Raw genomic sequence first — 26,132 nt, forward strand, 5'->3', positions numbered from 1 at the left:
TGTTGTGTAGCCTATACTATATATACAATATGAGACGTTCATACATTTATTTGGATTGACAATTTTAATGGTCCTTTGAAGCAAACTATGACTATAATGCGGCCCGTGAGAAAAATAAGTTTGACACCCTTGCCTTATGCAATGGAATTAAGTACGAACATGAGGGCAGATGTCATTCACACTTATGCAACGAGCCACCCGTGAAAAACGAAGATCCGCGAAGTAGAACTTCTACAACCAACTATTAAAAGTAATTAATGGAAAAAAAAATTGCACCAGATACAACTAATGCGTAGATATACAGTATCTCACATGATACACACCTATTATACAAAGATAACAATATAATATAATGAACAGAATACAGTAAATAATATTTCTTTTTTTAATTCAATACCTTTTATTGAAACACCATTGTACATCCTTTTAATGACACTTTATGACCTTAAGATTTACATCCACAAAACTTTCAAAGGCAACAGACTTACACCTTATTTTGAGAATTTACGAAAAATTCACACACCGAAGCATTACTTTTAAGAATACTCCAAAATAAGAGCGATGGCACAAAACAAAGCACTTGCAAACACCCTGTGCTGTGCGTAAGGGAACACGTCATTGAGGTATTCACATCTGGGTGTATTACCATTTAATACAGACATTTACAATCGTTAAAATAATCTAACAGAAGAAATTAAAAGAATTATCCTATTTAATACATAACATTTTTCACAACTAATTAGGCTACTTCATACATACAGTGGTTCCTTGACATATTTTTCGAGATACGAGCCAATGTTAGGCCAATTATTTGCAAGCTCTTATGTGTGTGTTTGTAGGCCTAATGACAGTTCATACAATAAATATTGCTACCGAAATGTTAACACAGTGCAAATGCAAAATGCCCAAGACAGACTACCAAAACTAGCATAGTAGTTGGAAAGCCTTGAAACAATTAGGACACAAATAATGGAGCAACACATGCAGATGGAAATTCAACAATACTCACAGGCTTACATTCTTTATGCCCCTGCAAAAAAAAAAACATCAATAATACTGCACCTTAAACCTGATTCACCCGGTAGATAGAAATTATCGTCCGTCTACTTTGGACGAGAGACCCCCACAAAATGAAAAGAGGTCACGGGTATCACAGTTTTGAATGTACCGTAAACAACAAGAGGCAAAACATCAGACACAAACCAATTTCATTCATGAATATTCTTACGCCGGACAAAAAATTTCCTAATACCTCCCAATTAAACATAATTTCAGTGTAAACAAACATGGCGGACAAAGAAGCTACAGTTTCTGGTTTGTTTTTAGCAGACCATTACTCGACGGTGAAAGACTATTTGATATATGATTTGCATTACAAGTGGAACTCGTAAGTCAAGGTACCACTGTACTCAGACACACATCCGTACTATGTTGTAATCTCACATGTATTCTAAACCACAAAACAATATCCAAAGACAGGCCTGATTACAGATCGTGTATCTGACATTACATTCAACAAGTTTTCTGAACGATTCAGTAATGAGGCTAATTTGTGCTCTCCAAATGATTTGGGGTTGAATGGGGCAAACGTCAGGTTGGCGTGGAGGCACAGACCACAGGGATAAAGAAAGGATAAGTCTTTTTGTTATACTTGCTTTTCAGGTGAGACTTTTGCATCTCTTTAGCAACGAATCGGGCGGCCTCGGGAAGTATCCGTTTGTGCATGGCTTATCAGGAGAAAACCTGGGAAACTTGTAATCCAAAGGAAGATCTATGAAGAAGAAATACATTTGAAAATATGATCATATGTGCAGGCTACCACGGGCTGCATAAAATGATGTGACGGGCCATATCTGGCCCCCCGGGCCTCATGTTTGACACCGATTACGGTTTGTGGCTTTTCTTTTTCGGTGGGACTTACCTGCTATGTGCTCAACGCTCGGGATGGCCATCGTGCTGTATTTGTGAATACAGTGGCAGCACCAGGTCAATTTCTGGATATCCTCATCCTCACCACCACTTCTATGTACATCAACAAAGTAGGAACCCCACTGGTTGGACTTTGTAGAAGGTGACTTCATGCTTTCCTGTTGAGACACAATGCAGAGCGTATTCCATTTTTCAATTGATTTAACTCTTCATTTCCAGACAATGACATGAGCCTTACCTCAAACTTGCCCTTTTTCTCTTGTGGCTCTACCTGAGCCTCATTTGACTTTGCTGCATCACTTTTGGGCACACCTTCCCCCTCCATTTCCTCCACAATCATCACTGTTTCCCACTTTCCAAAGCTGCTGGCAGGGAACATATCCGACCTCATGCTATCTCCAAAATACACAACCTACAAGGTGAGCAAAAAAAGGTAACATGAAAGAACATTTGCCTTCAGAGAAAGTGATTAGAGGCACACGACGGCTAGTCAAAAAAAATGACCAGTTTGCACTCTGCCAAAGAGATAACAAACAAGTCCAAACACGTCACATTCCAATTTCATAAATTGAGCTGCAGGCAACACTCACTGATTTAAATGTGTATGTCAAAACTCAAATTCACCTTTAGTAACTTCAACTCAACATCCAAAATAGTTTTGAACACATTGTTGGGAATATCACCATTAAAAACACTTTCTGCAATATGCAAGGTGGAGTTAATACCTTGGGGTCTGCTTTTCCTGTCATGGTTTTAAGCAATTCATGGAGGTGCATCCAGTTGCCTTGGGAGTACCAACCAGGTTTGTCCAATGATGGCATATCTTCACTTTCCTCGACATCATTCACTGGAATAGAAGGAAGAATTAATCCACATATACTATATATATATATATATATATATATATATATATATATATATATATATATATATATATATTATATATAAAAATAAAATTAAAAAAAGATTTAATTGTGTATGTGTGCGCGTCTGTGGGTATTTATATACCGTATTTTCCGGACTATAAGTTGCACCTTCAATGAATGGCCCATTTTAAAACGGTGTCCGTATATAAGGCGCACCGGACTATAAGGCGCACCATTAATGCATCATGTCAGATTTTTTAATCCAAATCAAATCATTCTCCATTTTATCTTTTTTATTTCAACTTCAGACGCAACAAATTACTTTATAATCACAAAATAATGATCCATAGTCTTTTTGATTCATGATTTATAGTCTTCAGCGGGCCACTTATGATTGATTTCATGACACAATGCTTCGGGCCAGTTTAAATTTAGGAATTTAGTCCATATATACGGCGCACTGTCGGCTTTTGAGAAAATTTTCGTTTTTTAGGTGCGCCTTATAGTCCGCAAAATACGGTATTCATTTATTTGGTGACTGTGTGACAGCGCTCACCAAGATTTTTGAAGGACCTCTGTTGTGGTTTTAAAGAGAAGAAACCAGGCTTGAGGGCATTTGTGATTATGATATCAAAAAGCTCTTCAAAGTCCTTCCTGCAACATGAAAGAAACAACAGTGAGTGGTAGAATGCGTGTTTTCTATTGAAGTGGGGGATCTTTGAATGTTTATGAGAGAAACCATACCCAAGGATGTGCTCACAGATAAGCCTGCAGTAGTCACTGTGGGAGCTTGTAATAAGGAGGAGGACTTTCCCTGCATTCTTCATGCTACTGAGCCAAGTCTTTACGGACTCGGAGCAAGTCTGCAAATAACGGCCTGGGTCCCTCTTAACATTGGGGAAATAAGTCCCTGCATCCTCTGAAAAGACAAAAAGAAATAATCACGATACAGAGTTTGCTTGTCTTAACAAACAGTAGAAATAAATACAAATAAATGAAAGTTTAAAGATGCAATAATATAAAAAGATATGCTGAATTAGAATAAATTCCATACCTCGAAACGCCGATGTGTTGTAATTGTAGTCAATGGCAGCTACCATGTCTTTCCAAAAGTCGGAATTCACTTCATTACCACGCTGTTCACAAAATATAAACATGTTATATTTTTCCCCGTTATAATTTCAACAATTACATAAAACTACATACAGTACAGTTTTAATGAAATATTACCTTGTGCAACATGTCCACAATTCTGGCACAAAGGAGGGCACCAGGTAGATCAAAGTAGTTGTCGTATAAATAGTATTTAGCTGCATAATCCAAAATAGAGTAGTTGTGAATTAATAAAACTAAAAATGATATAGTGAAATATAGCAAATAAGGCCAATTTAACTAAACAGATTATGCAACACAACAAGCAAAGTCGTGGAAAATTACCAGATCTTGCAAAAGAGGTATTGAGGCTGTTAAAGTGCTTCCACTCCCTTTTTGGACCATAATGTTTAATGATCTCTTCTGTGCTCAGGTCAGTTGTTCCATGTGTTGCTCTAATCAAGGAAAGCATTGCAGTATTTTGGTAACAACGTTAAAAGTCATTTCAAAGAACTAGCCTGTAAAGGTCTAACATAAATGATGAGATATTTTTGGAAGTTGTTTCACTGAGTAAAAGCGTACCTCAATACTGTTCCATCTTCAGAAAGCTTCACTAAGTTTCCATCTTCAAGGTCTACCACAAGGCCCTTAAAACTGGACAAAAAATGAACCATTAAATGCCCATTTAAATAAAATTATAAAAATGTTTGTTTACATTTGGAAAATTTGAACACACAACATAAATAACTCATTTATAGCATCATTAATAATTTGTAGTGCAGCAAAAGAACAAAAAGTAGTAATGAGGACTACGCAAACAGTAGTGCTGGGTGAAAAAAAATCAAATTATGATTAATGAACCTTGTCATTTAACAACGAAAAATCCATTTCAAGTATAATGTGAAAGAACAACCAGAAAATTAATTAGCAAAAAATACAATAACAATATGTTCAATGTTGACAACTGTTGACACACTTACTCAACTTTTATTTAAGATGTTTATCCAGGTTCCAAATTTAATTTTTGTCACTTCTCCAACTTACCAAAAATCCCAAGTAGCAGGCGTTAGGTTTAATAGGTCCTTATCGTAGCCTTTATGTTCCACCAGATACCTGGCAAAGCTCTCGTAGATCAGCTGCAAAAACAGATAATTATCACATTACTCAGAAGCAAAATATACATTAAATAAATATATATATATATAGTTAATTTGAAGGGATGGTAAAATTACACTTATAAAAGCAGTATACTGACTACTTAACATTGTAGCAGTGTTAAGTTCTAGCAGTGATAAGTTCTAAAATGATATCCTTAAATTCAATATTTTCAAAATTGTGAAGAATGGCCTCATTTAGAGAGCGAATGTCACGACACACACACACAAAAAAAAACCACCAGTGCAGGAAGTGCGCTATTACACAAATAGCGACACAGCAAATACATTATCTAGACATAAAATCAAACATAAAAAAATGTCATTTATTTATTTTACCGTTGAATTAATGTATGCGTTTCAAATTAATTGTGTCCACACTTTTTTTTTTTTCAAAATTGTCGATGGAAATCAAGACGTGCCATTTGTAGGCTGCAAATACATTCAAACTTTAAACACATCCAAAGCACTTGCATTATGCATACGTATTTTAGTTACAAATCAAACGCTTCCACTGCAATGGAGAGCTTATCCACTGCGATGTGCGGCGTCATGTAATGCAGCTCGGAGCATGCGTTTACCATACTCACCTTGGAGGTCTCCTTCAGATGATAGCGACAGAGAGTATGGTCTAAGTCAAAACCAATAACATCACTATCCAGCAAACTGAAAAATTCTGTCATCGTAGCTGAAGCTGTAAAACGTTCAGGAAATGTGCAGAATCAGTCACAATGAAAACCGTGACACACAATAAGATAACTCAAGTGTCACTGACGGTGAAATGATCTTAAATGGTCTTAAAGCTCACTAAACTGCTAAAGTCAACAGTAAAGCAGCATCGGCTGGTTTACTACATTCAATATGATGTTCTTTCTATTTCACAATCTTTAGTGTAAATAGCACATTTGCGGGCGCCTGCGTCTTCTTCGTCTTTGGAGAGATACGGCGGGTTGGTATGTATTAAACAGCAATACTGCCACCTTTCGGTTGCAGATGGAACAGCGGGGCAAAAAAGTAGTCGATTGTGGAAGTTCTCCCATTTAAAATAATGTGTAGAGGAAAACGGCTTTTTAACATATCACTATTTAATCAACAAAGCATGTCCACAGTGTCTATATGTTTTTCTTCATTGTAATATGCTCATAAAAAATCTTTTTTATATTTTTAGTTTTACTTGTGAAAAAAATTTCAATTCTTATGTCTAATTATATAGAAAGAAGACATTCTTGAATTCATGAGCATCCGAAAGAGCTTTCATTTCCTAAGAAAAATCAATATAGAGAAACATAGCTATTTCAGAATTTTATTTAATTAACTTATTTTACTCAACATAAAATTCAGTAAGATTATCTAAACAATAGTTTAATATATAATCACTTCATGATATTAAACCTTTGTTAAACTGTACAAAATTACCTACGCGGTCCACTAATCTACTTTGTTAAAATGATACACAATTATATTTGCAAATCATATACAATACCATAGAGTGAAACTAGGAAAAGAATACTCAGGTTGCTCAGTACAGCAAAGGAATGACACCCACTGATATCCAGACACACAAAAGTTGACAACAAGAAACGTGTTTTCTAATTGTATGTTTAAAAAGACTACAGTTACCGTACATGAATCTTCAAGAATTAAGATTGCATGCAATCAGCTGAGGTATGATGTTGTAAGTATGATTCACTCATTGTCATGTATTGTTAAAAGAACAGCAGGTCACAAAGTGGAAAGAATGCAGTTAAGTTGAATTGCAAGTACAACTGGTTCATCGAGATATTTGTAGACTATATTTACTTCTTTGCTGAAAGCAGAACCCGTTCGGCTGTCAAAACACAAAACCAGGAGGACTACAGCGACAGCTTCCTCCCAGGGTGTCACAGTATTACATCCAAAGTCAATCAGGTTCTAAATTTAACTAAGGAAATTTCAAAATACATATCCAATGTATGTATGGATTCAAGTGATTTTCTTTTAAATGTATTATTGAGTTCTCAGCTCATTGTGCTAATATTTTGCAGTGTCATCGTAGGAAGTCGCACGCAGGTCAAAGAAGTCCTCCAACTTCCACTGCAAGGTCTCAAATGTGGGCCGGTCCTGTTCATTCTCTTTCCAGCATGTCATCATTATGTCATACATGATTTGGGGGCATTTGGTTGGACGTGGCATTCTGTAGCCTTGGGGAACTTGTTGGACAACCTGGTAGTTTGACATGTCTGAACAAAAACAAGAACAAATTGTCAGAGCTAACAACAAAAAAAGAAACAAGTTGATATGGTGTCTTTTTTTTTTTTTAAACCTGTTCTTACCTGGGTATGGCATTTTACCAAATGTCATGATCTCGTACAACAGAATACCAAATGACCAAACGTCAGATTTGATTGTGAATGAGCTGCGTAGGATGGCTTCAGGAGCAGTCCATTTCACTGGGAATTTGGTACCTTCTTTTGCCTCATACACGTTTTCATTCTAGATACAAAACCCAAATTGAATTGCACAAATCAAAATACTCACAAAAATTTCTTACACAGTCCAAAAACATCAATACTAGATTATTTGACAATACGCATACCTGAAAGACCCTGGCGAGACCAAAATCGGCCACCTTGCATATGTTGTTTTCTCCAACCAGCACATTCCTGGCAGCTAGATCTCTGTGAATGTAATTCTGCAACTCCAGAAAAGCCATACCAGATGCCACCTGAGCAGCCATCTCAATCTGGTCAGTGAGCTGTAGTTTGATACCCTTGTCCTCTGAAATTATTTAGACAAAAGTAAAAGTCATTGGGTGGAAGTTGTACATTATTATTATTATTATTATTATTATTATTATTATTATTATTATTATTAGCATGGAGCCTGCTAGCATAGCGTATGTTGTGATGCGTTTATGTTCCACCAAAAATATGGGAATTTCTGCCCCTGTCAGAATTTTACTCAACCCTCTTCCTCATGTCGGATTTTCAATTCAGCAAAGATATTAATTTAAGAAGCCAGATATACAGAAGACATACAACCGACTTCATGATATTTATTCGTTTTAAGACCACTTTGGGTATAAACGGTGGCGGACTTCCTCTCTCGCACTCCCTTGCGATTAATGATTCGTCGAAAGCGTGACTATACATTCTAGTCGCCGAACATTGCGCACGACTCCGGCAAGTATCGGAACGCCCAAGTTAAACATATAATATGATTTTTAAAAATAACATACTTTGGAGGTATTCGAGCAAGCTGCCATTCTTCATCAGCTCAGTGATTATATAGATGGGTTGTTCCATGGTGCAGACAGCATAAAGTTGGATTAGCTTGGGATGCCTCAGTTTCTTCAGGATTTGAGCTTCTCTGAGAAAATCAACTGCATCCATGGTACCTTGAATATATACATATATATGAGACAAAAGTATAAGAAATACAAAACCCGAAGTCATGTTTTCTCAATCTTTCTCTGAAGGCTGGTAATAATTAGCCTACTGTTGGTGACTGACCAGGTTTTAGGGTCTTCACAGCAACGGCTGTTGTGTCATTCCATAGGCCCTCGTAAACCTCTCCAAACTGACCTGCTCCTAGTTTATGTAGGAGCTTGATGGAATTGCGGTCAATCTCCCATTGGTCCACAGTGTTATAGGATAGACCATTTGTCTGTGGAGCCTCAATCTATACAAACAGACATTTTCAATTTATTATGCAGTGTTCAATATTAGCACTTAACTAGCTAAAATTTTGTATTCTGACCTTTTTACATGGTTGTCCCAGAGACACACATAGCCCATCTGCTCGTATGGAATAGTGCTGCACTAACTTCTTTAACGTGTCAAATACTTTGGTCCTTGAGATATAGTAAAGACCTTCTTCTGTTTTTTTTAGTTTGTAATGCTTCACCTTCCCACGGTCCAACACTGAATGACAAAACTTGATCAAAACATCTTAAGTCTCCTGGGTTAACTTAGTCCAATCACTTGTTACTTACCTGAGAGGGAGAGCTCCCCTGGTTGGGTTTCACAGTTTCTGATTAGGAAGGCTCCTTCTTGATTCTCTCCTGTTAACAACAACTTTTCTGCATCCGCCCTTTTTGTCTCCGGAAAATACCAGCTACACATTAACGTGAAAACAGAAAATAAGTTATTCAGACAAAGTAAAGTTGGCAAAACATAAATGGTTTAAATAGCTGCTCAGTTGTCTTTTTTTTTTTCTTGACAATTATCAATGCAGAATCTCTTGAAGTGCTTGTGTTTGTGAATAATTTCATCTTTCTTGCTCCCAACAACTTGAGTTTGACATCTGTGTTTTAAATGTATTGGGGACCAGCTTGATACATAAATATTTTTTACGGAGTCACCAATATTTCACAGTGAATGTGTACCGGAATAATGATAATAATAACAATAATAATAATAAGAAGAAGGAAAAAAAAAGAAGAAGTAGAAGAAGAAGAAGAAGAAAAGACACATTGTTTGAATGTAGCAAATAGCCCATTCAAAATAAAAATAGTTATCAATAGAACTACACAAAATAAAGTAAATAAAGTATTTTGCTGATTGATTTATTGTATTCCATACTGCATTCACAGGGTTACAATTACGAACACCTAGATAGGTTGAAAATGAAATATAAACATATCTATAGGCCAACCTGTGAGTTTTTTCACTTTAAGCATACGTTTGTATATTACAAAATCTTAATATAATCTAAATATTGCAAATCTTATTTTTACTTTCGGTCTTCGTTTACAGACAAAGAAACATGACGTCATAATCCTTGAGCGACCAAAACTACTTTTAACATGTAAACAAAACAGGATAAACCTGTGTACACCTTTTCGTCAATCAAAGCTGCTCCAGATCTGCCAGTCGCTTAAATTCCTATCTTTGCATCTGTACTTTTAAAATTGACGTCATATTATTTAGGTAATGATTCTTTTGGAGTAATATGCCAAGGGACGCGTAAGAAAACCTGATCCCGACGTCTTGACAAGTAAAATATTAACTTTTGACAATGACCAACTAGGCTGATAACATTGCCTAAAATAAATATTAAAAGCGTTTTTTTAAAGATTACCTTTAGTATTGGTCAAAAAAGTAGATGGTACGGGCATACTATGTTTATACATAATACATTAACATTAAAAACAAGAATAAAACAAAGTCTGATTATACTTTGCAATTCAGGAAATGGAGAACATGACTGCTTAGGGCGGCACCATCACTACTTACGGTTCTGCGTTGATACTCTCCACCGGCGCCACATAATTTGCGGGGATATAGCCTTCTTTCGACGCCGAAAATCCAATGAGCCCTTTTGCAAACCACCAGTCTTGGGTATTTTTATTCAGAACTTCCAAAAGGTCACCTGCGTTGAAGCTTAAGTCCTCCGCGGTACGAGCAGAGTAGTTATAAAGTGCGACATAACGATCCTTGATATTAACTTTGTGGTTTATCAAATTTGGCATGGGTTGGTTTCTTTGGACAGCGCCAGGGTTTTCAAAGACAACAACTACTTTTTTCTCGTCCTCTTTCTTAATTCCACTTGGACTAGATTTCTTAAAATATGTGAGACAACTCTCCCAACAAACTGAAAACCTCGCTTGGATATCCATGTTCGCAGTCAATCATAGCAATTCATTTTGAGTACATATTCCAATCGGGGTCTCTCTCATGATTCACCACAAGTCAATTTAATATTCCGAAGCAATTATAAAAATGTATCGGAGCGCAGCACTCGTCCTTGGTGAGCATAGTCCATGGTTTAATGTACAATCACACCTGATGAAGTATCTGGGGAGTGTCACTTGCTATGAGGCAATGTTGCCTTCAAGTACTACTGGAAAAGTCGGGAAATTTCCCCTCCTGATTTATAGAGATTCAAACGCACGCACACGCACGCGCATACGCGCACACGCACGCACGCTACTACATAAAAACCATAAATACAGTATACAGTAATCCTCGTTAATCGCGGATAATTGGTTCCAAAAACAACCCGCGATAAGGGAAATCCGCGAAGTACGGTCACCAACAAGAAGTACTGGGCAGGCTAACGAGTTAGCGGAAAGATGTTAATTCGCGATCGTGCTAACACGCAAAAACGGACTTCTAAAGAAATGTAAACGAACATTTGGAGCAATACTACATTGTCCTAAAGGTTAGACACGTTTCCTCAATTTAGAAGTTTTATTTTGACTTCTAAATAATTTTTTAATTTGGACAAAATATCCGCAATGTAGTGAAGCCGCGATAAACGAAACGCGAAGTAGCGAGGGATCACTGTATACGTGTAGTGATGTGTGCTAACAGATGTCACCAATAGATGTCAGTATAAATCCCATCCATTCTCATCACTGCTTATTCTGTACAGGGTCTCGGGGGTGCTGGATCCCAGCTCACTATAGGCGAAAAACGGACCACACCCTGAACTGGTCGCCAGCCAATTACGGGGCCAAGTCAAAATTATTCAATTAAATTGGAAAGAGTTTGTGGCACCGTTGTGAGTGGCAGCATTTTCTAGAAGCCTATTGGGTTGCGCTCAATTCATCAATATGTCTTTTATAAATCCACTCTGCTATCTATCTATCTATCTATCTATCTATCTATCTATCTATCTATCTATCTATCTATCTATCTATCTATCTATCTATCTATCTATCTATCTATCTATCTATCTATCTATCTGTCTGTCTGTCTGTCTGTCTGTCTGTCTGTCTGTCTGTCTGTCTGTCTGTCTATCTATCTATCTATCTATCTATCTATCTATCTATCTATCTATCTATCTATACAGTACGTATAGTCAACATAGGAAACTTCCCAAGTGTCTTCTCTTGCTCTCCCCTGCCTCGGTCCTTTTTCCTGCCTTTCCATCTGCATGTGATTTAGACACACTGACTCAGGCAGTGGGGGGAGGGCAGTTTTACCAAGTGAGAAGATTCAGCGCTGGCAACGTGAGAGAGAGAGAAAGGGAGGCAGTTCACACAACTTTGTTTATTCTACTCAGCCTGGGCCAGAACTAGGCAGAGTGACAAATCAAGACATTGGAGCAGTGGAAAAACGGAGCTACGCAGAGACTCTCCCACTGTCTGTCTAACGGACAGACACAGATTGAAGGGAGTCCAACTGAGCCAAAACAGAATAGGCTATGGCTCCTAAATCTATTTGCTACCTCTGCCTTTTAGGCATTCTCACCGGGATTGCCTCTTTATCGTCTGCTGTCAGATTTGGAACAAAGCAACAGACATCATTGAAAGTAAGAGATTTTACTTCATGTGTTTGCCAGCATTGATTTTTTGACACAGTATTCATCGTGTAGACAGTTCATGCAAGATGGATATTGATAAATGTACATTTTAGTACTACTTTCAATTGTGTAGTTTTGCTTTGGAGATTCCTGCATGATTAAACTTTGAAAGCCTCAATATCTTCTAGTGCTTTCACCACTGCCATGTCTCATTTGCCCCACCCCGACTAATGCAGTTTTACTATTTTCTTTTCGGTAGGTTGTCATGAAATGTTACACTGTTTTGTTTTCATGCCAATACTCATATTTTATATTAGGCATTAGTTAAACAGGAATTTTAGAGTGACTTTGTTTCCCAAATATGGAAAAAGAATTCCTTACAGCATGCCTGATGAGGATTTATTCACTTTTCATATGTCTCCGAGTCTTCTGACTGCATGGCTCAACTCCCACGGACTGACTGTGAGCAGTTAGGGTGACATTCTCATGACCCGACATTTTTTTTTTTTTTTTTCCATTTGAAGGACATTCCAGGGGAGTTACCATGAATAAGTTTGTATTTGTGTCCCTCCACAGATCACAGGAAGGAGGTTATTAATGCAAAATAACATTTAATAATCAAACTGTTATCATTTGATAAACAGAATTAAAAAAAAATCTGAAACTTTTGTGTTTAACACTGTTTTCAGCTTCATGGCATACCGAAGCTGAATCACAGCGACACAGACTATAAAAGAAGTTCGAACAATTGAAAGACTGTGACTTTCTCTAAAAGACGGCGACTTGCTGAATGTCATCTTTGTTATCCACCAGAGTGAACATGGTGGGAGGGACACACCGATGTGAAATGAATACTGACTGTGCTCACCAAATTCACATAACGTCACACCAAGAGAATGATGTCTAATATTTCCAAACAATAAAAACATGTGACCTTTATATCTAACATTATTGCCTTTATATACAGTATACTAAAAAGTCCATAAAATGTATACATGAGCAGCAGTATTGAACAAACACAGATAATTAAGAAAAACAATATGGCGGAACTCGCCCGGAATAAACAAACTTCTGAAGAAGAACATCAAATGACAAAAAGCAGTAGGAAGTTCAACAACATACACAAAGACCTCGGTTATGTCAAGTCCGAAAACAATGCTGGCATCAGAACAGTCAGAGAAAGACAAACAAATGACCAATCCCTACTACAACTTATAGAAAGATGTACACAATGCTAAAGCAGAGCGTAAAACTCAAACTTAAAATTTAGATCACGTTAGAGCAGAGCTACGCTTCCTGACCATCTGTTGCATTTCCTATAAGCACTTCAACCCCCTTCCCATGCATTCTCTTCAGCGTAAGCACTGCAGCTGTTTAACACGTCATTCTCTGGTCAAAGAGCCAAGGCCTTAACCGGGTCCAAACTCTTTAGGTGACTTTAGAAATGGTAAACAACAGATACTGTTTCGCAAATGTGATTTATCACTAGGTTAGTTTTTTTTTTTTTAGAAGAATCATTCAAAAGGTTTCATGTTTGGGTGGACAATGGAACATCTACAATTGGAGTTGAGATTCCTCATAATAAAAGTATATGTTGTGCTAATGATTAGCATGTTTTCAAATGGACCCCTTCGGCTGCCCAACAACATGCCTGACCTAAATTAACGTAACAAATGACCCCTTCGGCTGCGTACGAACGCGCCTTTTTTTAATAAAAAAAAAAAAAACTTACCATACAATGGGATTGGGATTAGCGCGATTCCCAAATTTTGGAGCCCGAAGTCTAATTTAATTGAAAAAAAAATAATCAAAAACCTAAATCGAGATTTAGCCTAGCTCTGCCAGTGTCTGAGGGCAATTATCTCTCTGATCCCATTACAAAACAATCATTGTTCATCCACTATATTTTTTAATTGCTAATCTTTTCCACTCTTTAGGTGTGTGCTAAGGGATTTTTCCTTAGTGAACAAAACAAATGCTTGCCTTGTAACTGCAAAGGCCATGCGGATCACTGTGAGGACATCACGGGAATTTGCCATGTAAGTTAACATATTTGTTTCAAAGACACAAACTTAATTTATTTTACTAAATGAAGGCACATTAGAATACTTTAAAGGAGACATGCCTTTTATTTTATTGTATTTCAGAATTGCAGCGATCACAGCGTGGGTGATTTCTGTGAAATGTGCGAAGATGGTTATATGCTAGCACCTAGCCAGGTTGGACGCCATAGTTGCAAACCCTGTGCCTGCCCTCTCTCTGTCCCCTCAAATAAGTATGCATGTCTGTATTTTTTGCAAAATATAAATATTGAACATTGCTAAGCGGTGGGTAATATTTGAAACAATTTTGTTTTTTTGGCCAGTTTTGCAGTCCATTGTGACAGGCAAGGTAACATTCAAAGATGCAAGTGCAAAGAGGGTTATGCTGGACATACCTGTGAGAGGTGAGAATTATTTTGCATTTTGCAGAAATTATACACAGAAGAGATTTTTGCTTTATTGTAATAACTTCATTTTTCTTTATCCAGGTGTGCACCGGGTTACTATGGCATGCCAATGAAAATTGGTGGTTCCTGCAAGCGATGTAACTGTAATGGCAACTCTGACCCAAACCTGATTTTTAATTGGTGCCACAATGTAACCGGCCATTGCCAGCACTGCTGGAGTAACACCGCTGGGCCGAATTGCGAGAGGTGTGCTCAAGGTTTCTACGGCGATGCCATCGGTGCCAAGGACTGCAGAGGTTTGGTCATAATAAATGTTTTGATTTAAATTTGTGATGTTCCAATAATAAACCTGAGTAAAGGTAGACCCATTTAGAAACTGGAATGAAACAGTTCATTTCAGCAACATAAATATGTCACAAACAGGTTTTAATTAGGTGAAGGTTCTCTTTGAGACTTTGCAGTTCCAAAAATAAACTTTTCACAATGCTTGTTACACAACCTCTAACACAATACTGTGTGTCCCATGTCTCTCCCAGAGTGTGAGTGCAACAAATGTGGTACATCTTCATGTGATGACAGGACAGGAGTGTGTCACTGTAAACCAGGGGTCACTGGGAGACTCTGTGACCGCTGTGAGGTAAGACAAACCTGAAGCAGCTGGGAATGAATCAATCAGGGTAAATCATTTCATTTCTGGAGTTAGTTGCAGTGTAATTTTAGTATTGACAATTTGTCTTTGCGGGCCACATAAAATGAATTGACGGGCCATATCTGGCCCCCGGGCCTTGGGTTTGACACCTATGAGTTACTAGGTCCTAACATTGTTTTTTATACTTACTAATACTTTTTCAGGAGGGTTACTCGGGTTTCTCCAGCTGCCAAGGCTGTCAGAGATGTGAATGCAGGCCAGCTTCTCTCCGTCCCACCTGCCATTCCCTCACTCACAGCTGTCTGTGCCGCCCGGGTGCTGGAGGACGTTACTGTGAGAGGTGTCTCCCAGGCTTTTGGGATTATAGCCCCTCTGGCTGCAAGAGTAAGTTGTGCAATTGTTCTCAAGCCCATTTAACTGAAAAATGATCTGTGGCTACTCTCCAATGGTAACGTATGGTAACAACTCACTTCTCAGTCAGTTTTATGGATTCCTTCCCCCGCCCTTCCATCTCTAACAGCTGTAGAACATTTTGGTCTTTGAGCCAAAAGCCATAATGATGTACTATATGTAATGCATTTTTATATTATTTTACAGAGTGTGACTGTGAGAGCAGTCACTGTGATATGCACACAGGAGAGTGCCTACCAGAGGCTGCAACAGTTAACCCATGCAATATCAGTAAGATGAGTTAACTACAAATCAGCATCTTAAAAAATTTCAACCTTGATCAACCACATCTAAATTCTTTGCAGGTTGCGATGAATGTATCTGGCATGTTATTGGAGACTTGCGGCTGTCCAACAAAACACTGGACCATTTGAGGGTTGGAGTGTTGAATGTTTCTACCGGAGCTGCGGTTAATGATAGAGTCAAATATTATAACTATACAGCTCAACACCTGCAGGTAAATAAACAGATTACAGTGATCCCTCGCTACTTCGCGTTTCGTTTATCACGGCTACATTGCGGATTTTTTTTTTCCCAATAAAAAAACATTTAAAAGTCAAAATAACATTTATAAATTGAGGAAACATGTGTCTAACCTTTAGGACAATGTAGTATTACCCCAAATGTTCGTTTACATTCCTTTAGAAGTCCGTTTTTCGCGTGTTAGCACAATCGCGAATTAGCATCTTTCCGCTAACTCGTTAGCCTGCCCAGTACTTCTTGTTGGTGACCGTACTTGGCGGATTTCACTTATCGCGGGTCGTTTTTGGAACCAATTATCCACGATAAACGAGGGATTACTGTATCCCCCCCCAAAATATATATTTTTTGAATGGTTGACAATATGCATGTCCTTGTGTGTTTCAGAATCAGTTTTATACCTGGAGAAACAAAATGTCTGAAATAAAAACAGAGACTGGGGAAGTGGAAGAGTCAACACGGGAGGTCGTATCGTACATAAAAAAACTTAGTAAATCGGTCAGTAATTTCCCTTGAATCACAATTGATAAGGTTAAAAGGTTAGCTTAGTGCACAATGCCTAAATTGATTGTGTGTTTTTATTTTTAAATTGATAGGAAACTACAGTGAAGAGTCTGGGGAGCCAGCTTGATGAGGAAACACAGCAAACTCTAATGCTAGCTAAACAGTTCAGCAAAAATCTCACTGACCTCAATATGCGCATTGAAGGTAACATTGCTTGATTGACAGTTTCATAATCAAATAGTCTTATTTGTGTTTATATTTAACTTTTAAATTGTCTAATAATCTGTATGCAAAATCCATTTTTAATTGTTTTTTTAAACCAAGCCTTAGATTTAATCTATGACCCCAGCACACAATAACACTGTGATATTTTTGTTTTTGTCTGCAGAAATGATCCATGAATGGGAGCTGTACAGTGTTTACCAGGAAGCGGACCCCGAGTTGGTCAGGAGAAACACAGATGAAGCGATAAATGTTGTGACCAAAATGAGGAGTCTTGATTTGTCTACACAAGGGCCTTTAACCATTGAAGAGTCAACTGAAGCTCATGATTGTAAGTATATTTATTTGAGTTAAGAAACAAAGATAAAAATAAAAACAAGCATATTTTGTAAATGATTATGCAGCACAATGAAATATAATCTATTGAGTGTAATACAATTCTCCTCTTGGCTGTATTTAGTGTTAAGGCGTATTCGTCAGTTGGAGAAGAAGTCACTGATTACACAAGGTCATCTCACCCCACTCAAGTCGAATTTGTCTCGCTTTACGGCCAACCTGTCCGACGCGCAGTCCTTCCTCCAGAATGCAACTAGTACAATTGAGAAGGTGCGGGATATGAACAACGGCAATGTCCTCAAAGTCCAGAGGAATGAGGTAATTTCTCATGACCTTCAGTCAAGTGAATGCTGGTTTTCTTGGATCTCTTCCAGGTTTTTTTCCTGCACACTATTTAATTTCATATAGTAAGCATATGTAGTAGTCCCTACCCTTTGCAAGGATACCTCCTCAAATCTCAAAGCTAATAAGATAAAAAAGGATAACGTATGTACCTTTGTCATAGGTTTCAAACCTAAGGCCCGGGAGCCAGATACGGCCCGCCACATCATTTTATGTGGCACGCGAAGATAAATTTTTGCATTGACTTTGTGTAATTACTAAAATGACAAATTGTCTTTACGTTTTAAAAATAGAGATATTGATGGACTTGTCTAGGTGAGTCAGAGTTCAAGCAGATTGTGACAGATTCTTTAGTTGAACCATCACACGATTGAGATTTATTTTCTAACGCACCGTAATGTAGCAGACGAGTTTCGACTTTTCCATTTCTTGTAACAGCCAATTTCTACTTCTATTGTTGGCGTTTAAATGTTGCCATGTTTTTTTGTCTGTGTTTTACCTTCAGGAAACGCTGCTGAAGATGGTAACAGAGTTCACAGCTATTCAGAACAGTACGGAAAAAGCCAGAGAGATAATATCTAAATCACAAGAGAATGTGGATGAGATGGATACGTTGGTCCAGGTAGGATTGCCTTTTTTTTTTTTTTTACATAAAACTTGCTGCATACTAATAAGTGCTTGAGTGTGTTTCTTTGTTTCTTTCTTTTCCCAAACAGAATGTAACACAGTACCATGCTGCAATTGATGGTGCCAGCCAAAAGCTGATGGAAAAGATGGAAGACCTCTCATCTGCTGACACAGAATTGGTTGGAAGGGCAGATGAGCATGCTAAAGAGCTTGAACGACAGGCCACCGAACTGGAAGCGTAAGAAAATTGTCTCAGTCGAGCATGGGTTTCAAACCCAAGACTCGGGGGCCAGATACGGCCCGCCATATAATTTTGTGTGACCCGTGAAGATGACGCTAATAACATATGCTAACCTATTTGTTCCAGGGACCTGCGAGATAGTGATACCAACGGATTTGTGCAGAAAGCCATAACTGCTGCCAATGTCCACATCAATATAGCTAAATACATCAACGACGCCAATATCACATCACTTACAACCTTGAATATATCCCAAACAGCAAATGACGTAAGTTGACAGAATCTAAAGCAAATATATGCTCCATGCTCATCACCTTTTGCTCCATGTTTCAGTCCGTCACTGGGATCAACATGCAGCTTGATGATCTAGTGGTAATATGCGGCAATGTTTTCAAGGAGTCTGTTTCATTGCGTTCTGAACAAATAGGTAGGCATCATTCAAACGTTATACCCCGACATTGTTGTGTATGATTTTTTTTTACATTCACATCATTCTTATTCCAGAGGTAGAAACCGAGGTGGTTGATAAGCTGAAATACATTGAGGAGACAAGAGAGACCTTGGATAAAAACACCAAAAAACTTGAAGAAATTGTGCAGGATATTTCTGAAATTCAAACAGGTAGAAGAAAGTCCAGTCAAATGGGCTTCATTTGATATTGCTGTGAGAATGTACTTCACTTGTTAGGTCTTGGGTTTTCTCTATGTCAACCATAATTCTATCAATATGGACAGATAAATTAATCTACCACAACTTCTGCAAACTTTTCTAGCCAGAACTAACGACCGACTGGAGTATGCACGCAAGGTGGCTGAGGGAACGCTCAACCGATCCGCAGGAGTGCTTGAGACAATTACGCCCATTAGTAACAAAGTTGAGGAATGGGCTAAGAATCTGAACGAAAATAAATACTCTACAGTTGCCTATGAGCAAGCCATTGATTCTGCAAAGGAATCAGGTATGTTATCTTATAGACTGTTAAACTATTTTAACTAGTCAGTTTTTGCTGTGCTCAGTGTTCTGTACTTTACAGTGGAACACCTCAATTTTCTTGTTCCTGAACTTTTGGATAAGCTTAAGGTGGTTGAGCAGAAGAAGCCTATTAATAACATAACTACTAATGTTATGAGAATCAGAGAACTCATAGCCCAAGCCAGAAGTGTGGCAAAGAAGGTTCGTAAAGAAAGTATGACACCAAAAGTGATTCCAAACAAAGGAGCCCTTGACTCCGATTATGTAAATTGAAACTAAAACAGAAGGTAAAATTTGATTTTGCTTTCTAGGTTCAAGTGTCTATGAAGTTCAATGGTCAGTCATCAGTGGAGATTCATGCTGATACCAGTTTGGAAGATCTGAGGGCAGTGACGTCCATCAGCTTATTTATGAGAGTTGACCCAGACACAGACCCAATAGAGGACCGTTTCATTTTATATCTGGGAGACAAAAATGTAAGCATGGAACTATACTAATGTAATTTAATAGTGGATGCACAAACGAAAGAAATGCTTGGTATGTAGTTTTTGTAATATTGCAATATTTTTTTATCTTGCTTTTAGGGTAAGAAAGACTACATGGGACTTGCCATCAAGAATGACAACCTTGTGTACATGTATAAACTTGGTGGTGAATACATTGAAATCCCACTGAGCTCAAAACCTGTCAGCCAATGGCCTGCTGTATTCAACTACATCAAAGTAGAGAGGTACTGTCAAGCAAAATTTAATTTTTTTAAATTTAATAACATAATATGATTTCATGTTTTCTTTCTTGGCAGGTTGGGTCGACATGGGAAAATCTACCTAGTAATCCCCAGTCAGAGATCCACAGATGAACAGAAATTCATTCAGAAAGGCGAAGCTCCGGGAACGGACTCACTTTTTGACGTTGACCCAGAAGACATGGTGTTCTTTATTGGGGGTGTCCCACCGAATGCTACGGTATTTCATTTGTAACTAGAAACAAATCAATATGATATTGAATAATTTCCTTATTTGAATTATTTCACTTCAGCTCCCTCCACCTTTGACTCTGGCTCCCTTTGTGGGCTGCATCGAGTTGGCCTCGCTGAACAATGATGTAATCAGTTTATATAATTTCAAAAGCACTCACAAAATGGACGTGGTTGCATCACCACCATGTTCCAGGTATTTTTTTCAGTTTGATGCATTCTTAGTGAATTTTGGAGTTTTGTATCCCATAACAAACTGAGGTTTTTTTTGTAATTGCAGGTACAAACTGGCTTTTTCACAGAGCCGTATTGCAAGCTATTTATTTGACGGAAAGGGCTATGCACTGATCAATAACATAGAACGGAGGGGGAAGATTGGTTATGTCACAAGATTTGATATTTCAGTGCGAACTGTCGCAAACAATGGCGTGCTTTTCATCATGGTCAATGCTGTAAGTGCAAACTTTAGGAACGAATACTCAGGGGACACCCTGACATTGAAATAACTGAAATAATTGCTTTTATTTTCCCAGGATAAATTTTTCCTTTTAGAAATAAAAAATGGATTTTTACGCCTAATGTATGATTTTGGATTCAATGATGGGCCAAAACTTTTGGAGGGTAATATACCAAAGCTAAAAATAAATGATGCAAGATACCACGAGGTATGTTTTTCTTTTCTTTTTTAATTGGTCTAATAATATGCGCAAGATAAATAGGATGATTTTAATTTCAACTAATATGTTCCCTGTTTTTTACTCATGGTACAGATCTCAGTGATCTATCATCAGTCAAAGAAAGTTATCCTTCTGGTGGACAAGAGTCATGTTAAATCTTTGGAGAATCCCAAAACTACTTTGCCATTCTCAGACATCTACATAGGTGGAGCACCCTCAAACATTCTCCTATCTAGGTGAGTAAAAAAATCCTGCAGCCAAAAACATGCTTGCTTATGCAGTCTAATGCGAGACCGAGAATGTGAATTTCAGTACGTAAACCTCATTACCGTATTTTCCGCACTATAAGGCGCACCGGATTATAAGGCGCACCTTCAATGAATGGCCCATTTTAAACTTTGTCCATCTATAAGGCGCACCAGATTATAAGGCGCATAGAATAAATAACTCAACGTTGCTCAAACGTTAATATCACACAACACACAAAATAAACACGTAAAGCTTACTTTAATAAGTTAGTCCTCATCCACGAATACATATTGGTCCATATATAAGGCGCGCCGGATTATAAGGCGCACTGTCAGCTTTTGAGAAAATTGGAGGTTTTTAGGTGCGCCTAATAGTGCGGAAAATACGGTAATTAGAAAACAAGCTAAATTTAAAAAAAATTAATGCCAACTTGTAACATTTTCATGCATTTGCTGGACAGTTAAAATGTGTGAAACAAAAAATGGGTTTAACAAAAACAAAAAAACGTTCACGTCTCGTCCCCAGTCGTTCCACTATGTGTCTGTTGTCATGGTTTCTGTCTGTGTGCTCGCCCCTCCCCTCCTGTGTGCCCATGATTAGTTTGATTATTCTCACCTGCCTCTTGTTACCTGTCGTGTATATAAGTCCTGTCTGCCCCTCACTCCCTGTCGGGACATTGTTGTCTTGATGTCCTTTTGGGTCCTTTTGTCGTACTGTCTTGCTGCCGTCATGTCCTCCTGTCTTCTTGTTTCACGTCCTGGTCAGTCAGTCAAGTTATTGTTTGTTAAGTCATGTCAGTTTGCCTTTTGGGCCCCTTCAATAAACCCTGGTCCAAGCTACATTTGGTCGCCCTGTTCCATCCGATCCGTGACTAAAACTTTTGCAAGATTGAGGTAGATGTCACAAAAATACAGTGATATGTCTTTCTTGACAGGTCCGAGCTATCTGCTGTGGTTGGCCTCAAAGGTTGTGTCAAAGGCTTCCTATTCCAGAAAAAAGACTTTAACCTCTTGGAGGAGCCTGGCACCATTGGCATCAGTAGTGGCTGCCCCGAGGAGTCCTTTGTAAGTGCTATGTTTAGTCATTTTTTTCAGTAATAGACTGTGTGACATGTTTTTTTTTTTTTTTTTCAGGCATCTCATAAAGCCTATTTCATGGGTGAGAGCTATTTGGGATCTTCAGCAAAGATGACACCATTTGACAATTTTGAAGGAGGCCTCAACTTTAGAACCGTTCAAGCCAGTGGATTATTATTCTATCACAATGAAGGGGTATTAACACACTATTTAAAAAAAAATCTAATTTATTTCATCATGTCTTACTGGTGCCATTAATAGTAATAATTAGATTTTCAATTTTTTTTGCATTTTTACCACTTTAGCCGGACGAATTCAGCATTTCCCTTGAAAACGGAGCAGTGGTGATGAACACGCGTGGAACAAGAGTAAAATCACATAAGAAACACTACAATGACGGAAATACACACTTTTTATTGGCCTCGGTGAATAATCACAAGTAAGCATTTGATGTTACTTTAATGGAACTTTTTTTTCAATGCCAAAAATTGCTATACTTTTTGATGGGTGTGGTCAAATAATAGTATTTTTATTCCGCTACATTTTATTCTGCTGCATTTTTAGTTATTTTATGGGTTTACAGCTAAATACTGCTTGAGACTCAATAACAGTGTTTTCTTTTCACCCGAGGTATTTATTATTGGTGGACGATAAAGACAAGCAGGAGAAGAAACGGCCACAGTCAGCCACAAGACTCACTTCTGATTCGACAGTAAAGAACTTCTACTTTGGGGGATCACCAAGTGGTATCTTAAAGAACTTTACAGGCTGCATCACTTATGCCTACATAAACAGGTAGATCATTTCTTAACATAAGATGCATGACCTACATGCAAATCGGTTGAAGATCGCTAAAATATGAATTGCCTGAAATGCTAAAATTGCTTTTTTCAATTAGTAACAAAAACAATTGAAATATTGATTTTTCTGTCTTTATGTAGGCAAGACCGAGATATTGAGCCGGAAGACTTCCAGCGCTACACCCAGAATGTCCAAACTTTCCTGCAAGACTGTCCAGTGCAAAAGCCTGCTGCTGCTCTTTCGAGAAACAGGGATGATGAACATATAGCCAAACGTAGGCAATCTCGTAAGGTAAAAAAAGAATGAAAAGAATTTCAGTAAACCGATATATTTGAATTAATTTCTAATTTAGCCCAAAAATCTAATGTATAATTTGCCACAGGTTAACAGGAATGAATCCATCCACAAATTAAGAAGTGACAGTGAAGTGAACATTGCACCCTGCCATCTTGCAAGTCACCAAGCAACACAACATGCCTACCAATATGGGAGCTTTGCAAACAGTAGGCAGCACTACAAAGAGCTCCCCAAATCCTTTTCTCATAAGTAAGTCTTCCGAGGATTCGTAAGTATCTTAAAAGGTTTCTCTAAAAATATAATGTGTCACTGTTTTTCTCCCAGGTCCAACTTTTCCTTATCCCTAAAGACCAACACATCGTTTGGCCTCATTTTTTATATATCTGACATTCAAGAGAAAAATTTTATGACTCTCTTTCTGGCCAATGGTAGACTTGTATACGCCTTCAATGTAGGTAATCAGCGAGTGGAAATCTGGAGCAACGGAAATTACAATGATGGAGCATGGCATAATGTAAGTTCATCGTGTTATTCCAGAGCAGAGCTATTATGTGTAATATATTTTTATTCAGTTTTTCAATTATAATTATAAATAAAAGTAATATCATCTATAATATAATATATAAAATTGTACAATAACAAAAACTTCTGCTTCCTTTCTGAAGGTGATTTTTATACGTAATGGAAGTATGGGAAAATTGATAATCGATGGGCTCACAGTGATGGAGGACAGAGTTATGGGCAAAGTTGTGCCCTGGCATGTCAGCAGTCCTCTCTATTTTGGAGGCGTACCTCCAAAGCGAGCACAAAAAAATATTCAGGTATGGGTTTAAAATTTTTTTTAACTGCATATCCAGTACTCCAATATGGAAATATATGGTGATCAAAGTATTTATTGAAAATGACCTGAAATAAATAATTATTTCTTATATGCAATATATATCTAAATGCTCGATAAATAGATATATTTTTTATATAGTATATATTTTTTTCTCTTTAGAGTAACACAGTAAACAGCTTTTCTGGCTGTTTGAGAAATATTCAGCTCAATGGACACCGGTTGTCATCAGCGGATGAAACATTTGGGGTCACGCCATGTTTTGAGGGACCTACTGAGGCAGGAACATTCTTTGCAGAGCAAGGAGGCTTCATACTTTTGGGTAACTTTTTGCTCTCCAGTATTTAAACCCTTGACATAAAACAGTATGGCGTGCCAGATCTGGCCCTCGAGCCTTAAGTTTGACACCTGAGATCTTTGTGTCAAGTTAACCTCACAGAATTTCGTTCTCCTGCCTACTTCTATCTTTTAGACATACTTGACTTGGGACCTAGATTTCAGCTAGAAATGGAGGTGCGACCCCGTGTGACATCAGGTGTACTTCTCCATGTGCCCATAGCAGAGGGTTATTTATCAATATACATTTATCAAGGAGCAGTAAGTATACGCCACAAATTGATTATGCTACAATACATTTCAAAATAAATCTAAAATATCATTGTTCGAAATCTTAGAATTGTTGAAATGAACAGAATATATTTTTCAGGTCGTAGCTGTTTTGATTGATGGGACGGAGGAATTATTGGCAACAGTTTCTCCAAGACAGTCTCTGTGTGCTGGCCACTGGCATAGAATTGCAGGTGAGTATTACGATGTTGTGGTCAAAATTTATTTAAGAATTTCTTTATAAGATGAACATATTTTGTAAAGGAAATGCATGCCTGAAAGGAAGCATAAGATTTTATTTCATTTTATTTTTTAATTCCACATTTTCTCATATTGATCCTGTCCTCTTTTATGACTACCTGTCCAACTTTATCACAGTGATGAAAGATATGAACAAACTCAAGTTGCAAGTAGACCAAGAGGTCCACAGTGTGGATGGGTCTCTTAATCTTCATTCTCCAATCACCGGGAAGATTTTTATTGGTGGAGCCCCAGGTTAGTTATCTCCCAATATTAGTACTTTTTTCATCTTTTCAAGTTTTTAAAGATTTGTCTACCTTTCAGATCTCTCCCTTGCAGGCAGCCATGTAAGCAAGGAGCCTTATGTAGGTTGTATGAGGAACCTGATGATCAACAACAGTGGTGTAAGCTTCAGTGACGCATCTCTAGTCAGTGGAGCGGTCAGCATAGGATCCTGTCCGGCTGTGAATCAACAGTAAAAAATTTCCAACTGCCATATTAATAACAAGAATGAGGAAAAATATAACAACTTAAGCTTTTGTTACAACCACACTAATGCCATTAATCAAACTGAAACACTCAAAGTATACATTTGGAACATAGCGTCCAATTTCACACGGTATACTAACCTTGCTAACTAACAATGCATTATGTTTCCTATCTTGTAGAAATGGCACTGTTTGGGCAACACAATTTTGTTTGTATTAAATGTGTTGAAAAATTACATTGCAGGTTTGTGTGTCCAATTCCCATTTTGTGCTGATTGTACTGTGTATCAAATATCCGTGTTGTTTTACACGAGTCCAACAAGTACAACTATAAATGTGTC

At 37.8% G+C, this 26,132-nt stretch overlaps 3 protein-coding genes across 3 annotated transcripts; 1 reads left to right on the plus strand and 2 right to left on the minus strand.

Moving 5' to 3' along the window:
• Positions 1-376: 376 nt before the first annotated feature.
• On the minus strand, positions 377-6,184 carry nt5dc1 (5'-nucleotidase domain containing 1). Its single transcript, XM_049757937.1, has 12 exons — positions 5,632-6,184; positions 4,932-5,023; positions 4,470-4,541; positions 4,233-4,342; positions 4,026-4,105; positions 3,850-3,931; positions 3,540-3,714; positions 3,352-3,449; positions 2,655-2,776; positions 2,168-2,341; positions 1,922-2,087; positions 377-1,771 (listed from the first exon to the last, which is right to left on the minus strand). The coding sequence occupies exons 1-12, from the start codon at positions 5,722-5,724 to the stop codon at positions 1,659-1,661; spliced, it is 1,377 nt and encodes a 458-aa protein (XP_049613894.1). The 5' UTR covers positions 5,725-6,184; the 3' UTR covers positions 377-1,658.
• Positions 6,185-6,330: 146 nt separating this feature from the next.
• Positions 6,331-10,819, minus strand: frk (fyn-related Src family tyrosine kinase). The gene is made up of 8 exons (XM_049757935.1): positions 10,258-10,819; positions 9,015-9,136; positions 8,780-8,943; positions 8,533-8,701; positions 8,259-8,417; positions 7,617-7,798; positions 7,354-7,513; positions 6,331-7,260 (listed from the first exon to the last, which is right to left on the minus strand). Exons 1-8 carry the CDS (start codon positions 10,638-10,640, stop codon positions 7,052-7,054), a joined length of 1,548 nt encoding a protein of 515 aa, XP_049613892.1. The 5' UTR covers positions 10,641-10,819; the 3' UTR covers positions 6,331-7,051.
• A 1,138-nt stretch (positions 10,820-11,957) lies between these two features.
• Positions 11,958-26,027, plus strand: lama4 (laminin, alpha 4). The gene is made up of 40 exons (XM_049757924.2): positions 11,958-12,280; positions 14,209-14,310; positions 14,419-14,546; positions 14,637-14,717; positions 14,802-15,016; positions 15,257-15,357; positions 15,573-15,753; positions 15,967-16,050; positions 16,125-16,276; positions 16,687-16,797; positions 16,896-17,007; positions 17,192-17,356; positions 17,486-17,679; positions 18,209-18,325; positions 18,420-18,568; positions 18,698-18,839; positions 18,905-18,998; positions 19,076-19,192; positions 19,344-19,529; positions 19,605-19,744; positions 19,855-20,019; positions 20,128-20,273; positions 20,346-20,508; positions 20,582-20,715; positions 20,800-20,971; positions 21,053-21,184; positions 21,290-21,432; positions 22,380-22,509; positions 22,579-22,716; positions 22,827-22,960; positions 23,152-23,316; positions 23,463-23,613; positions 23,705-23,868; positions 23,944-24,133; positions 24,285-24,440; positions 24,620-24,779; positions 24,930-25,054; positions 25,164-25,257; positions 25,442-25,558; positions 25,628-26,027. The coding sequence occupies exons 1-40, from the start codon at positions 12,173-12,175 to the stop codon at positions 25,780-25,782; spliced, it is 5,613 nt and encodes a 1,870-aa protein (XP_049613881.1). The 5' UTR covers positions 11,958-12,172; the 3' UTR covers positions 25,783-26,027.
• The last annotated feature ends 105 nt before the right edge of the window (positions 26,028-26,132 follow it).

The sequence above is a fragment of the Syngnathus scovelli genome, chromosome 20 (genome assembly GCF_024217435.2).
Source record: "Syngnathus scovelli strain Florida chromosome 20, RoL_Ssco_1.2, whole genome shotgun sequence".
Classification (NCBI taxonomy): Eukaryota; Metazoa; Chordata; class Actinopteri; order Syngnathiformes; family Syngnathidae; genus Syngnathus; species Syngnathus scovelli.